We start from the raw sequence: 16206 nt of genomic DNA, 5'->3' as shown, positions 1-16206 counted from the left end.
GAGCCCAGAGCCTGAGACTGCTTGGAGGAAATGCCCTCCCCTCCTCCCAACCTGCCCAACCCAGGGCATTGCTCTACCTGAATCACTCCATCTTTTTTGGTTAAGAAAGCTACCCTAGGGCAGTCATGTTTTTAAGAATATGAGTACCTTTGGGAGGCTGATACCCCAACCCGCTAATTCTGGGGAGCAATCATATAGGGCAGGACAGACAGGGGAGGGGGGAGAGTGAGTAAGGGCAGGAGGGCCTCCTGGAGAGCAGACACTCTCCACACAGGCTCCATTTAATCCCATAATTGTACCTACGATCGATCGCACTGCAGCTGGAAAACAGATGTCAAAGGTTAGGCCACTTGCCCATGGTCACACAGCTAACACGTGGCCAAACCGGGATGTGCTCCCAGCTTTATTCGGTGGCCTCCCACCTGGGCACGGTGTCCAGGCGAGTCCTCCACCCCACTGCCCGCCCCATGGCCCGCCCCTGCCCTCCCTCCCACCCCCACACCCCTCCACACACAGTGCTGGCCTTACTCCGGAAGTAAGTGGCCTGCCCCCAGCTGCTGGATGAAGGCAAAGAATGCCTCCTTTTCCGCCGGGTCAGCCTCCTCCAGGCCTGGGAAGCTGGCGACTGTGGATTCTCTCTTGGAGGACAGTGGCCTCTTTCTGTGGAGCCTGTGTGTGCTCAGGCTGGAGTCAAAAATGTTCTCTGTGGGACAGAGGAGACAAAAGGCAGCAGAGTGGGGTTGGCTTGGCCCCCTGATCTCCCATCTTGCCCAGCTCTGGCCCTTGGGGAAATAATTCTGTGTTGGTCACATAGATAGAGGACCATGTTCATACATTCATCCTATCGTCCCTGGAAATCTACTTAAGGTAGATATTCTGCCTATTTTATGAGCTGTAAGTGCAGATTCCTGGCCTCCCTTTCCGTTGTCCCCCAAACTTTTGGAGACTCGGCAGACCCAAGAACTCTGGATAGCTCGGCAGTTTGAGCCTGAGCTGTACTTTGCAGGGTCTTGGCAAGGACATCGCACCTTCCCCGAATCGAGAAGATCAATGGAAATATTGTGCCCTGCTGACCTTGGTCTTTTTAGGTCCTTTGGGGCCTGTGTTGAGAAGCAGGTGTTGGAGTAGCCCTGCCCAAAGTGGGGCATAGGGCCTGGGAAGCCCCTAACCACTATATATCACCCTTTGCTTCTTCCCGGGGCCTGAAATTCCCTTCACCAAAGCCAGAATGTGACCTTTCTCAGGCAGAAACAAGGCATGTGGGCTTGCTTAAGCTCTTGCTCAAGGGAGAAACTTTTGTTGGGGAGAAAACAAGTGGGGCATCAGAAAGTAAGCCTGGAGGTCTCCTTGGAGGAGGGGGATGCTAATAGGACCCCCTCTGCCCCACCCCCCAGCCAATGAACTGCTCTTGCTCATTGGAAAGGAAGTAAGTGGGTCTCCTGGGCTAGAGTTTTAAGGCCCAGCCTGGTCTTAAACCAACTGCCTGCCCACGCAGGCTTAGATTCTCATCACCAGTATAAACCATATCACCATCCATGCCCTGAACAGCTCTTGGGGGTGTTGTGGTGGTCCCCTGTTGCATTTCCTGTCAGCCCAGCCTCCCTGAGCCAGGCCTGATGCATGCGATGTCTGGCTGGGCAGCAAGTTCCCAGAGGCCCTCCGAGAACAGACATACTGAGCCCAGAGCTGAATTCTTCCAGGGAGAGGCGTCCCTTCTGCTCCACATCCACCCAGTCAAAGATCATTTCCAGCTCCTCCTCACTGCCCAGGAAGCTGAACTTGGCCACCTGCAAGGAAGAGGTAAATTGGCACTATTCCCACTGGGGAAGACCCTGGGGGTCATCTTCCAAAAAAGAGAGGGGTTCAGACACTCCTACCTCCCCTCTCCCCAGTTTTGGAGTCCCAGCCCCAAGCTGACCCAGGACCTACACTGGAGGCTCCGGAACCCTACCCAAGATGGCACTCTCAGCAGGGTCCCGAACTCCCTCCATGCCTTTCCCCTTCCTCCATCCAACACCGAAACTTACCTGTTCTGAGTCTCATCCCTTTAGGATCCTAATAAAGGACAGTAGCTAATCCTCCCCAGAATGTGTTTATCAGTAGCCCCCCAAAATTATCTGAAATTTGAAAATAAGTCCAAAAGGTGGACAGCACGTTCTTTCAGCATTCCACAGGGACAAAGGCCATCCACGCATCTCCTAGACCATAGGAATGTACTTCATTTCATCCCCTGGGATACACTTGAAGTCCCAGACTAAATGAAGTCACCTATTAACTAGTAGATTTTGTCCAGGAGAGATGTAAATAATTTTTGTCTACTGGAACAGATAACCTCATAGATTTATGGCCTGTTGTACATTAACAAGCTTTGAAAACTCTAACTCAGCAATCTCGTTCTAAACACTTCTTTGATATCCAGTTGTGTATTTTTTAATGCTCTTTCAACCATTCATGGCCTCTCTCATTAATTAATGAGCTAAATAAAATCTTTGAGTGGGATTTATTTTATTTTTGCTCAAGGGTCATGATTTTATCTCCTTTTTTAAAAAAAAAAAGATTTTACTTACTTACTTGACAGACAGAGATCACAAGTAGGCAGAGAGGCAGGCAGAGAGAGAGGGGGAAGCAGGCTCTCTGCTGAGCAGAGAGCCCGATGTGGGGCTTGATCCCATGACCCTGAGATCATGACCTGAACCAAAGGCAGAGGCTTTAACCCACTGAGCCACCCAGACACCCCTGATTTTATCTTCTTGAAAATTATACTTTAAGAGTTTTGGTGGGGCACCTGAGTGGCTCAGTCAGTGAAGCATCAGCCTTCTGCTCAGGTCATGATCGTGGGGTCCTGGGATCAAGCCCTGCCTTGGGCTCCCTGCTGAGCAGGAAGTTTCCTTCTTCCTCTCCCTCTGACCCTCTCCCCTGCTCCTGCTCTCACTGGAGCTTTCTCCTTCTGTCAAATAAATAAATAAAATCTTTTAAAAGAGAGTTTTGGGGGTGCCTGTGTGGCTCAATCGGTTAAGCGGCTGCTGTCAGCTCAGGTCATGATCCCAGGATCCTGGGATCGAGCCCCACATCAGGCTCCCTGCTCAGCAGAAAGCCTGCTTCTCCTTCTCCCTCTGCCTTCCTCTCCGCCTACTTGTGCTCTCTCTCTCTGTCAAATAAATAAACAAAATATTTTTTAAAAAAGTTTTGGAGGTTCCATAGAGATGCCCACTAAACTCAGCCATCAGAACCAAATAACATGGATGCTGAAGAAGGGCCCCTCGTGGGCTTCAGGAAACCCAAGCCCTTCCTCCCTTGGCTCTTGGGGAGAATCCCATGTGTGACAGAACTTTAGGTTTGCTGTTTCTTCTGTTGTTGTTGTCTGCTGTTTTTCCCCTTGCTGATACTGTGTTTTCATTTTTGGTGACAGTCATGATGGGGAATTCAACTTTATGGACTGGCCGTTGGTGATCCTTGTGGGATGCATGATAGAGACCTAATGTCTTTTGGTTGAGAAGCAACAGAACTCTGATTTGCTGATCTTTGTTGTTTAATGGTTTTGCAAGGCAAAGCAGAGACTCATGACTCAAGGAGATATTTGCACACCCAAGTTCGTAGCAGCACTATTCACAGTAGCCAAATGATGAAAGCAAACTGAATGTCCACTGAAGGATGAACGGAAAGACAAAATGTGGTCTACACATACAGTGGAATATTGTTCAGCCTTAAAAAGGAAGGAAATTCTGACCCCTGTTACAGCATGAATGAGCATTAAGGACATCATGCTAAGGAAAGAAGCTGGTCACAAAAAGACAAATATATTTTCCCACTTAGACGAGGGACTAGAGTGGTCAAATTCATAGAGACAGAAAGGAGAATGGGGGTTTCTGGGGGATGAGGAGAAAGGCGAATGGGAGTTAGTGTTTAATTGGGACAGAGATGGGGAAGATGAAGAAGATCTGGAAATGGTGGTGGTGATGCTTGCACAATATTGTAAAATATACCTAATGCCTCTGAACTCTACACATAAAAATGCTTAAAATGGCAAATTTTGTGTTATGTATGCTTTATGACAATTTTTAAAAAGATTTTATTTATTTACAGGAGGGGGGAAGAGCACAAGCTGGGGGTAGGGGCAGAGGTAGAGGGGTAAGCAGACTCCCTGCTGAGCAGGGAGCCTGATGCGGGGTTTGATCCTGGGACCCTGGGATCATGACCACAGCCGAAGGCAGATGCTTAAGTGACTGAGCCACCCAGGTGCCCCTTTTATGACAATTTTAAAAAAACTTATGCAAGGGATATGTGTGACTGTAAATGTTGTGTTATGTCTGTTTGTGAGCTTGGCTAAGTCTACTGAAATGCTTGAATGACACAGACAGTGCTCACTTGTATCCCAGCTCTTTCTGTGAAATAGAGGTTGGTTACTTTGTTTGAAAGTTACAATCACTACAGATGTTTGAGACTATGCTAGGACCAACAGGGACAGAGAGATACAGCAAGGAAAATGGGATACATTTTGACTTTCCAAAGAATAAGGAGGTGGTTTTGTCTTAAACGTCTGATTGTTCCAGAACATGAAAAGGGATGAAAATGCAAATCCGAATTGGATAGAGACCGTTGTGGAGGGTTTGCTGAAAGGGAATCTTAGTTGCCTTGATTTATAAGACCTAAATCTGAAAATAAGCTGTGAAACATGTTAACATTTTACCAAGTGCCAAATTTGGCTCAGCTTTGATGGTTTTAAATAATTTTTTTAAATTGTGGAAGTTTTACTGCCACGTGTTATATTAATGCAAAACTAGATTTCAGCTCTATCTCTATTAATATGATAAATTGGTCATAGAGCTCTTAGCAAGAGTTAAAAAGAAGCTACTGTTTATCTTCTGTAAATTGCCTGCCCAGATAAATGATTCCCTCTGTCAACAGAGTAAATTTCTCTACATTATTCTGGCTTGATCATGTTTTCAAGTAAAAAAAAAAAAAAGAAAATAAAAAATTAAAGTCACCTCTCTTATAAAAGAGCTAAATATTCTTGTAATCATGTTACCTTCTTCAATGTTTATGTCAAAATATTTTATTTTATTGTTGTTTTGATTCAACAGGTAGCCAAGTACTATTTCTCAGGTTCCTATGATCCTATCTTAATCCAGTGGCCAAAATGTTCTCTGATAGCTCTTCTGATTTTGCCTTCCCAATATAAGATCCTAAATCTAGAAAAAAAATTTAGGATATCCTCTGTATCTATTAAATATTTCACCACTTATAAGAGCAGGATGGGCAATAAATAACACATGTTGGTGGTGAGGATGTGGAGGAAAGGGAACACTCGTACTCTGTTGGTGGGAATGTAAATTGGTGCAGTCACTCTGGAAAACAGTATGGCGGTTGCTCAGAAAATGAAAAATAGTTCTACCCTAGGGAATCCAGCAATCCCACTTCTAAATATTTACCCGAAGATAACAAAAACGCTAATAAGAAAGATATCTGTACTGCTGCGTTCACTGCAGCATTATTTACAATAATAGCTAATGCACAGAAAGAACCTAAATGTTCATCGAAGGATGAATGCATAAAGATATGGCATATATATAGGATGAAACTTACTCAGCCTATAAAAGAATGAAATGTTACCATTTGCAACAACATGGATGGACCTTGAGGGCACTGTGCTAAGTGAATTATACCAGACAGAAAAAGATAAATACTGAATGAACTCACTTATATGTGGAATCTAAAACCAACCAACCAACTAACCAACCAACCAACCAACCAACCAACCAATAAACTGAAGAACAGAGCTTATGAATACAGAGAACACATTGAGCAATCCCTGAGGCAGGGATGGTGGGGGGTTGTCAAAAAAAGTAGCATTTCCAGTTATGAAATGAATATGTCATGGGAATGTAATGTACAGCATGGTGACATTAGCTAATAATACTGAATTGCATCTTTGAAAGTAGGAGAGTAGATCTTGAAAGCTCTCATCACAAGAAAAGAAATTTTGTAACTGTATGGTGAAGGCTGTTAACTAGACTTATTGTGGTGATTGTTTTGCAGCAGGGACAGATATCAAATCATGACACTGTATACCTAAAGCTAATATAATATCATATCAATTATGTCTCAATAAAAATATGTGAAAAAATAATTTTCAAAATTATAAGGAAATTCTTCAAATCCCTGATGCTGAAATATTTCTAATGTTCTTTTGGGTAATATAGATACCTTACAAAGTATTTTAAAAGCTCATTAAGTTTGATTAATACGATAAAAGGATTAAATAACGTGTTATGTTTAACACCCTCTCCTAAAAGATAATGAGCTGATTATTATCGCTAAAGATAAATCTTGCTGTATTTGTTGCAGGTAGATGAAAATAAAAACTGAGGGTTTAACCTGTGACAAAATCTAATGTTATATATGGCTTGGGTTAGGAGGGTGGAGGTTAAATTATATGTATATTCATACACACACACACACGTACATATATATAAAGTATATATCTATATATAAAGATATATGTATATCTTTATATACATATATATGTACTTTTTAAGTATATATATGTACTTTTTAAAAAAGATTTTATTTATTTATTTGACAGATAGAGATCACAAGTAGGCAGAGAGGCAGACAGAGAGAGAGAGAGGAGGAAGCAGGCTCCCCGATGAGCAGAGAGCTCAATGTGGGGCTCGATCCCAGGACCCTGAGATCATGATCTGAGCCGAAGGCAGAGGCTTTAACCCACTGAGCCACCCAGGCACCCCTATATATGTACTTTTAAATATATATACTTTAAAAATAAATATAAAGTTTAATAAAATAAAATAAATTTAATAAATAAAAATAAAAATTTTTAAAAATTTAATCTCATACATATTTTTACATATCTATAAATACATATGATGTATATGGTTTGGGTTAAAAAAAAACATCATGGGAAGAACCGTCAAATCAGAAGAGATGTTCAGGCTTTCCTAGGCTAAGTTTCCATAGATAAAATGCGATTCATATAAATATTTCAGAAACTGCATGCTTTATGGGAAGGCCTGGAGTTTGCTCAGTGTGTTTGCTGATCCATGATACGTGTTTTTCTTCAGGGGAAACACTAATCAAACCCTACGAAATAGTTTTGTGCTGTATCCCAACAGAGAACTTCACTCTCTTCCACTCTGATATTATTAGCAATGTGATAAATAACCACAGCTTTTCAGTCTCATTAGCAAAAATGTTTCCTACCCTGGAAGGACTATGAACATTTAGGTTCTTTCTGTGCATTAGCTGTTATTGTAAATAATGCCACAGTGAACATGGCAGTACAGATATCTTTTCTTATTAGCGTTCTTGTTATCTTCGGGTAAATATTTAAGAGTGGGATTGCTGGATTCCCGAGGGTAGAACTATTTTTAATTTTTCGAGCAACCACCATACTGTTTTCCAGAGTGACTGCACCAATTTACATTCCCACCAACAGAGTACGAGCGTTCCCTTTCCTCCACATCCTCACCACCAACACTGGTTATTTCTCCTTTCCTATGTTGGCCTGAAGTCTCAGTTGAGAGCTGGGATAGACCCAACACCTTGCGGAAAAGGACTGGACCCAGTTCTGTGAGATACTGATGCTTCCCTTGGATACAAGGATTCTGAGCTGATGTTAGGGGACCTTCAGCCAAGCTGACAGACTGACAATTTCCAGGACTCTTGAGTCTATAAACGGCCAGCTCATTCAATATCCAGCAGAACAGGAATTAGTGACATAGAACTGAATGAATGGTTCAAGGAAATGGAGTTGTGGTTATTTGTCGGGGATAGAACTGGTACTATTTTTTATTGTTCTACCTTTATGGATCTAAGAGGAAGTTTTTTCTTGTCTTCTTGAGCCATCTCTAACCTTCAGTTTGGTAGATGACTGCTTTTGTAAACTGAAGTTAAACATTGTAAATGTTATCTGAATCTCACTGACCCACTCTTGATTCAGAAACTGACACTTCCTGGACCTCCTGACTTTCCATGGCGATTGAGTTATTGATTCAGGGGAATCTGTCCTCCTTTCTTGCTGGGATATAGTTGGATGAATTAATTGTGTAACTAGAGTGTCACATTGAAGAAAGATTCTCATTTAATCAGATGTGACAAGTCTGCTGTAAGGAACAGCCATGGAGCCAATGTCTGCAAAACCCTCCCAGCAAAGTTGATTGTTTTAAATAAGTTTTTATTTATCCCAGCAGCCTGGCTGGGAAATAAATATAAAATTGACAAGGAAGACTGCTTCCAGGCAGGAAGAGGGACCTTAGAAAAATTGGCACTCTCAAGAAGAAAGGAAACCCGTTGCATTTATAGGGGCTACAGGTGAAAGTTGAAGAGAGAGTCTTGGGTTTAGTTTCCTGGCCTGCGGATAGAAATAGGGTGGCCAGCTGGACCCAGTCTGCCCCAGATGTTCCCAGTTTTAACACTGAAAATCCCACATCCCAGGCACCCCTCCAGCCCTAGGCAAACTGGAACAGACATTCACTCTAGGTAGAAGAGCAAATACCAGAGGTTTTTAAGCTAAGATTCTGTATGAAAACGTAGGGACAGAAGCTAAAATGACTTCATACTCTCAAAGTCTAGATTTGTAGAGCAAGCTCAAGGATGCTGAGCTGATGGAAATAGGGGGCATGAGAATAGGCTTTTTTTTATATCAGGAGATTATTTATCATCACAGAAAATTATCTGAATAATTGGAAACTGGGAAACTGGGCCAAAAGGTAGAGAGCATGTCCTTTCAAGCATTGTCTAGACTAGAGGAATGCGCTCAGTCCATCTCATTGTTTATCTTTAATTAAAAGTCCCAGACTTGCTGAAGTTACTTGTTAACTTGCAGATTTTTGCCTGGGAGAGATGAAAATAATTTTTGTCTAGGACAACAGATAACCCCAAAGATTTACGGCCTGTTGGACACCAGCCATGTTAAAAATTGAACTCAGCAATCTTATCCTAGCAGTCTCCTGTCAAATTGCCTTTAAATACTGTAGCCTAGCTTGTCACATGCTAGTTTTTTGGGCCAGTTGTAACATCTTATTGGTTCCTTCATTAATTAGTAATAAAAATTAATTAGATAAGACCTTTGGTAAGTGTTGCTTTTACACTTACTTGATTTTATATTTACTTTTTTACCCTTTCAAAAATTATATATAAGGATGCCTGCAGGGTTCAGTTGGCTAAGTGTCTGCCTTCAGCTCAGGTCATGGTCTCAGGGTCCTGGGATCGAGTCCCCACATCGGGCTCCTCACTCAGCATCTGCTTCTGCCTCAGCCTGCCGCTCCCTCTGCTCAAGGGAATTGGTGAAGGCCTCTCTGAGAAAGTCATTCTTTTCTATTTGTTTATTTATTTTAAAGTAATCTCTGTGCCCAACATAGGACTTGAACTCATGACCCCTGAAATCAAGAGGCACATGCTCCACTGTCAGGCACTCCTGAAAATTCTATTTCAACAACATCCATTGGTTCCTTGTTGTGGCCCCGAGGACAGACCACAGGAAAGCTCAGTTCTGATGGGGGCAGGACAAAGTCTGGAGCATGGAGCAGTATCCAGAGGAGACGGCAGGCCCAGGAAGACTCCAGCAACCCACAAAAACCCCTTTGCAGAGAATGAGGAAAAACCAAAGAAAAATTGGTCAGTGTTGGTCTGGGCCAGAGCCTAAGACTCCTTATAGGGACCAACCATGGCTGGTCTTGTCATTGATGTTTCTAGTCATTGACATGGTTTGATTTCCAGGACTCTGCTCCCCAGGATAAACTTCCCTGCTCCATAGGCCTAGAACTGTATCACTTGCAAGTTCCTTCTTTGGCTTGAAGTCCTTTCCTTTGTTAAAATGCAAATGTTTCTGAAAGAGCAGAACACATACTGCCTTATCAGTCATTTACACATTAGTATAAACAAATTCCTCAACTTATCTGAGGGCAAATTTTATGACATTTATTGATTTGCCTCAGAAAACTTGTGTGCTTGTCATTTAACACAGAGAATATTCCTTTGCAGAGAAGCATAAACACCTAGTATGCAAACTATCTTTTTGCCTCCTGATCTTTATATTTTTTAAATTAATTAATTATTTGGGTGTTGTTGTTGTTTTCAGAGAGGGGGAGAGAATGAGGGGGAGCAGAGAGAAGGAGGAAGAGAGAATTTTAAGCAGGCTCTATGCTCAGCACAAAGCCCAATATGGGGTTTTATCTCACAACCCTGAGGTCATGACCTGAGCTGAAACCAAGAGTCAGGTGCTTAACCAACTGAGCCACCCTGGTGCCCCTAATTAATTAAATTTTAATTGAAGTATCATTAACACACAGTATTACATTAGTTCCAGGTGTACAACATAGTAGTCTGACAAGTCTGTATGTTACATTGTGCTCACAAGTGTAGCTCCCACCATACAACACTGCTACAGTACCCTTGACTGTATTCTTTGTACTGTACCTTTCATCCCCATGACTTACTCATTCTACAACTAAAAGTCTGTGTCCCCCACTTCACCTATTTTGCCTGTCCTTCCACTCACCTTCCTCAGGCAACCACTTGTTCTCTGCATTTATGGGTCTGTTTCTGCCTTTGGTTTGTTCATTTGTTTTTTGATTCTGCATCTGAGTGAAATCATATAGCATTGGCTTTCTCTGTCTGACCCATTTTACATAGCATAATACCCTCTAGGTCCATCCATGTTGTCACAAAATAAAAGATCTCATTCTTTTTTGTGGCTGAGGAATATTCCATGGTGTATATATGCCACATCTTCCTTATTCATTTATGTACCAATGGACACTATGTTGCTTCCATATTTTGGCTACTGTAAATAACACAGCAAGGAACATAGGGCTGCATATATCTTTTTGAATTAGTGTTTTTGTTTCCTTTGGGTACATCCCCAGTATGGTATTTCCATTTCAGATTTTCTGAGGAACCTCTGTACTTTTGCCACAGTGGCTGTACCAGTCTGCATTCCCACGAACGGTGCATGGGAGTTCCTCTTTGAGAGCAAATTTTGGATGGGAGAAAGGGGGAAGAGCAGGCCTCCCCTGCTTTATGGGATAGGAAGTCTCAGGAGGCCACCAAAAAGGGATTCAGGGGATGAGCTGGGGACTCAGACTCACCGCCAGGTCCTCACGGGTGACGAAGCCCCTCTCCTTGGCCCCGCAGTCCTGGAAGAAACGCTGCAGCTCAGCGGTCGCCAGGGAGGACGAGGACTCTGGTTCTGGGGCCATGGGGGCATCTTGGCCATCGGCTGGTTCTCGCATCTGCCGCCGGCGGCTGGAGCCCAGCCTGCGGCCCTTCCGGGGCACTCTCTGTCCACTCTCCATGCTCTTTTGGCCTGGGGACAGAAGAATAGTGAGGGGTTGCAGGGTGCTGCACACAGTCACTCTGGGAAAACCCTCCTAGGTTTCCTGGAGAAAACACACCATGGCTGATGAGCTGCTTGGACCCCAGCTGGCCTCTCGGACCTCGTGATCCTCTCCCACCTCCTGGCCTCCAGCATGAGGCCTTTGTCCTTTCTGTTCCTTCTGCCTGGGATGCTTTTCCCTCAAGCTATCCATGTGCCCTCATCTCTTTTAGATCTTTGCTCATCAAAAGTCTTCCTTGGCCGTTATATGAAAGAGCCCCCTGCAGGATCAGTTCTGTTTCGAGATGAGGATGGGGACACAGGCTTGTCCAGGGTCTCACTGTCTGATCTGTCTCTCTTGCCACTCCTCCAGCTCATTCGCTCACATCTCACCTTGGAGGATCTCTCCACCACTGCCTCCCCGCCCGCCCCCCACCACCGACTCACCTGACCTCCAATCCTCTTTTTCTCAACACCATCTGACTGCTCCTTAGACACATGCAGGAGGGAATCAGTAGGTCTTATGGCCTTGCCCCTGCTTTACCCTGCTCCCTCCTACACCCTCGAAGTCCATCAAGCCTGCTGAACCACTTCCATTCCTGGAATATCAGATCCTCTCCTACTTTGCTCCCTTTGCCCCAACTTCTCTGACTCTCTTATCCCCTCACCCAGCTGATGCCTCTTCCTCCCTCACCTAAGAGGCCACCTCCTCCAAGAAGCCTTCCCTGCAGCCATCCGCATGCTTCAAGCAGGGTTCAGTACCCCCTAGACTGTGGCCCCATGATGCTCTGGGCTCCCCCTAAGGATGTCACTGTGCAGCTTGGTCTCCATTGCTCCCCGCTCCTTAGCACACAGTAGGTGCTCACGTAAGGGTTGTCCAGTTCACGAACTGGGGTCCTCCCAACTCTCACGGAAAGTCTTAGGTTGGTCTATTGATAAGGATTCTGATGGATAAGGATTTGTCTAGGTGAGACCCCCAAGGACAGAACAAAGGAGGCTGGAGGCTGGAAGGGGTACTCTCTGGGCCTGCCCTCAGGCGGGGGAGGGGAATAAGTGGGGGAAGGGGGAGAAGCACCTACAAGAGTGGGCTGTGGGGGGGGCCTGATGTGCACACAGGCAGGCAGCTTCCAGCGTGGCCCAGGGCGGGAGCCAAGCCCTAAGGAAGGCAGGTAGGATTTGAAAACAGTGAGCAACTTGCACAAAGGAACATGTGTAGCATGAGGCAGCAGGAACAAGAAGATCCCTCCCGGCTTTCTCTGCTGGCTGGGCAGACAGGCTGACTGGGAGGGATGATGGGCTTCTCCCCGGGATCTGGCACCACTGGTCCAGCCTCCCCTGGGGCATAGGCTGCACAGGACTTGACTAAAGCAATCCCTCAGCCTGTGGAGACCCCCCCACCCCCACCAAGCTTTAAAGTGAAGTCGAGTCTCTCTCTCTTTCTCTCCGCCAGTCTTTCTGGTTCTTCCTGGGTGTTTGATCTTTCCATCTGTTTCTCTCCAACTTGCTGTCTCTTTGTTTCTCTTGGGGCCTTCCAAGTCTGTTTCAGTTGCAGGGTTTTTTTGTTTTAAGTATTCATTTATTTGTTTATTTGAGAGAGATACTGCACCCAGGCAGGGGGAAGGGCAGAGGAAGAGGGAGAAGCAGGCTTCCCACCGAGCAGGGATCCTGATGTGGGACTTGATCCCAGGACCCCAGAACCATGACCTGAGCCGAAGGTAGATGCTTAACCAACTGAGCCACCCAGGCACCCCCAGATGCAGTTTTGAGATCACAGACGAAAACTGCGGAGCCAGATCTGAGGGGCTTTGCAAAAGCCAACTGTGCACCTTTTTCCCTAGCCCAGTGGCTTGGGGTCAGCCGCCATGGGAGTATTTGCACCATGTGAGCCAGCAAATGCTACAAATCAGGGTTTTCTCCTCCCCTCCCCTCAAAGAACAGTTAGCAGTACAGCATACCTCTGCCAAAAAGACGTCCTTCTGCCCAAGCCGTTCCCATGATCTAATGTGCGCTTGGGTGACAAGCATTTACCAGCTGAATGCGGGCACTGCAGTGAGCCATCCTGCCATGAGACACTGGTTCCAGTAGATAAACTGGGAAGGTGTGTGCCTTCTCCCTGTCAGTCCATCCCTCCATCTTGATTCATGGATGTGGAAAAGGAGGCCCAAGAAAGGAAGGGATTTCCAGTCCCAGTGCTCTGTATCAGACAGACCTCTGCCTCTCCGAGGCCTGCCTCTGGTGAGCTGTGTGAGCTTGGGCAAGTCACTTAACCTTCCTGCCTCTTGGCTTCCTTACGGGAACGTTGGCCTGATATCTACCCCACAGGGTTGCCGTGAGGATGGCCGTGAGGATGGGACCGGATCACTGAAGTTGAAACACCACCTCCCTTTCCGGCCTTGCTTTCTCTTAGCATGTGTCATGTTCTCAGAGAGTGTGTTATTCGTCCAGCTTGTAAATTTTCCACCACACAGGGTCTGCTGGGTAAAGATGGCATTCATGATGGTGGTGACCCCATGGTGGGTGCGGGGGGGGGCACATGACATTCTACTGGAGCCTCAGCAAAGCTGAGTACTGTGCAGATAGGATTTCCTCCCACTTGACCTGTGAGGAAACCGAGGGAGGCTCTGAGATACAGAGGCCGGCCCAGGCTCTGCCACCAGTAGCAGAACTGGCGTAGGCTCTCCTAAGACCACTTCCTGGAGAGGGACCTCCTTGGTGGCCAAAGGCCCCTGTGTGGAATGCGGGACAGAGCATGCGTGGGACGGGGCTTCTGAGGCAGGGTGGAATGAGCTGGCTTTTCTTGTTGGTGTAAGACTTGGAAACTCGGGGCACCTGAGTGGCTTAGTCAGTGAAGCACCTGCCTTTGACTCAGGTCATGAGCCCAGAGTCCCGGGATCAAGTCCTGCATCAGGCTCCTTGCTCAGCAGGGAATCTGATTTTCCCTCTCCCTCTGCCCCTCTCCCTGCTTGGGCTCTCAGACTCTCTCTCTCTCTTTCTCACTCTCACTCTCTGTCAGATAAATAAAATCTTTTAAAAAAAGAAAAAGGCTTGGAAACTCAAGTTGCACATGTACTTCCGTTGGAGATAACATACAAGAGACAACAAGATAAGATTCTCAGTGCAGAAGCTTCTAGAACTGAAGCCCTGGGGGAAGAGTTCGCAATGATATACGTGCCATATCACTGAGTCTGCCAGGCCCCCACAAGTAAAGGGAATTAGAATCCTAAAGTACATTCCCTGTGGCCATATCCAAGGATATTGGATGTTCTTGACATGTCTTTCAGGGAGTTCCTGGTCAGGCTGCACCTCCACAGCCCATTTCCAACAATCTGCTGGTGTTTCCTAAGAAAGCAGCACCTTCTGGGGCGTCTGGGTGGCTCATTGGGTTGAGCATCCAACTCTTGGTTTCAGCTTAGGTCATGATCTCCACATCATGAGATCGACCCCCATGTCAGGCTCTGTGCTCAGCAGGGAGTCTTGACATTATCTCTCTCTCTGCCTCTCCCCCCTCTGCTCCTCCCCTGCTCACTCTCTCTCTCTCTTCAAGAAAGGAAGGAGGGAAGGAAAGAAGGAAGGAAGGGAGAGAAGGAGGACCTTCTGGACACCTCACTGGCTCCCGCCCTTCCACAGCCTCGGCTATCAGTCCTTCTTTCCCTGGAGGGCCACTCAGAGGCACCCCCCTGTTAGGAGGCCTGGAGTGGAAAGGCAGCAGGCACCCTACCACCAACACTGCCTCGAAGTACAAACACCATCAGTCAGGGATAGCAAACTCCCCCTTCACAGCCTTATAGCACACCCTAAAAATAGTCTGTACCTTTTCATGGCCAAGTATGACTACCCAGAGATAGTGGGGACAACTTCAGTCCCTCCTCACATGTGTGTACAGAGGTGTGCAGGCATGCACGCGTGTGCGCACACACACACACACCCCTCCTCAGCCAGCTCCCACCACTGACCACTCCCTCACGGGTCTGACAGGACAATTCCTCACAGGTCGTTCACATGTACGAAGGTCCCTGCCCACTCAGAGTCACTCAGAACAACACCCCTCGGAGCCAGCCCACAAAGGCACCCCTCCACCCTCCGCCACATTCCCCTCCCTGGATCAAGGTGGCCTCAGACTCTTGAAGTCAAAAGCCCCTGTGACCAGGAACACACATCCCACCCTAAGTCTACCCACCTCTCCCCGCATTCCTTGCCCAAGAAAGCATACGAAGTTGGAAGCCAAACTTGAGAGCAAATAGATCCTACTCCTGTAGGAATCAGATCCCCACTGTGGGACTGGGTTAGGGGAGCAGGCACGACAGGCTTGGAGTCAGGGAGTGGGGATCCCATAAGAAAAATGGGGTGGGGGACAACTGTGCTGGGCTTTCCCCCATTTCTTTCATTGCCTCACCAACGGGGCAAGGAACTGGGTCTGCTCCTCACTCCACTTACTTCACTAACTGCAAGTAATCGTGATGGTTACTGAACCCAGGTTGTCCAAGCTGGTGGGTCTGAGAGACCACCTACTGCCTTGCTCTAGTCTAGTTGCCCTCTCTCCTCCCCTAACTCGGTAGAGAACCCACGGCTCTGAGAAGCCAGGTGACTTGCCCAAGATCATACGGCCATTTAAGGTAGGCAATCTATCCCAGTCCCCTGCCCAAGTGCCCTTGTTAGACCAAACTCTTGAGGAAAGAGGGCTCAGACCTTTTCAGCCTTGTCATTGGAGCCAGTGGGGACCCAGACCACTCCTCCTCCCATCCTCACCCCCTCCAAAGAAAAGAAGCATTGCAACTCCAGGGGGTTCCCACCTTCAAAGACTCCCAGTCGTGCACACAGTCCTGGCCTCCTGGACCTGGTGATGGGGCAACTGCTGCTCCCAAGAACCCACGAGC

The 16206-nt window shown here is 46.4% G+C and overlaps 1 protein-coding gene across 2 annotated transcripts in view; it reads right to left on the bottom strand.

Moving 5' to 3' along the window:
* RAB44 (RAB44, member RAS oncogene family) overlaps nucleotides 1-16206 on the bottom strand; it is a 32413-nt gene extending 16207 nt beyond the window's left edge. Inside the window, exons 1-4 of one of the 2 annotated variants that reach the window (XM_046004140.1) lie at nucleotides 16123-16206; nucleotides 11106-11323; nucleotides 1676-1787; nucleotides 529-703 (exon numbers count right to left, since the gene is read on the bottom strand). In XM_046004140.1, the coding sequence (XP_045860096.1) occupies nucleotides 529-703; nucleotides 1676-1787; nucleotides 11106-11312 (494 nt within the window). In that variant the 5' untranslated portion in view covers nucleotides 11313-11323; nucleotides 16123-16206. Of the gene's footprint in view, nucleotides 1-528; nucleotides 704-1675; nucleotides 1788-2027; nucleotides 2214-11105; nucleotides 11324-16122 lie in introns of those variants that run through there. The other variant, XM_046004141.1, reaches the window with a different exon arrangement.

Source organism: Meles meles, chromosome 5 (assembly GCF_922984935.1).
Source record: "Meles meles chromosome 5, mMelMel3.1 paternal haplotype, whole genome shotgun sequence".
Taxonomy (NCBI): domain Eukaryota; kingdom Metazoa; phylum Chordata; class Mammalia; order Carnivora; family Mustelidae; genus Meles; species Meles meles.
Note: the sequence above shows the minus strand (reverse complement) of the source record. Positions and strands in the feature narration are given on the sequence as shown.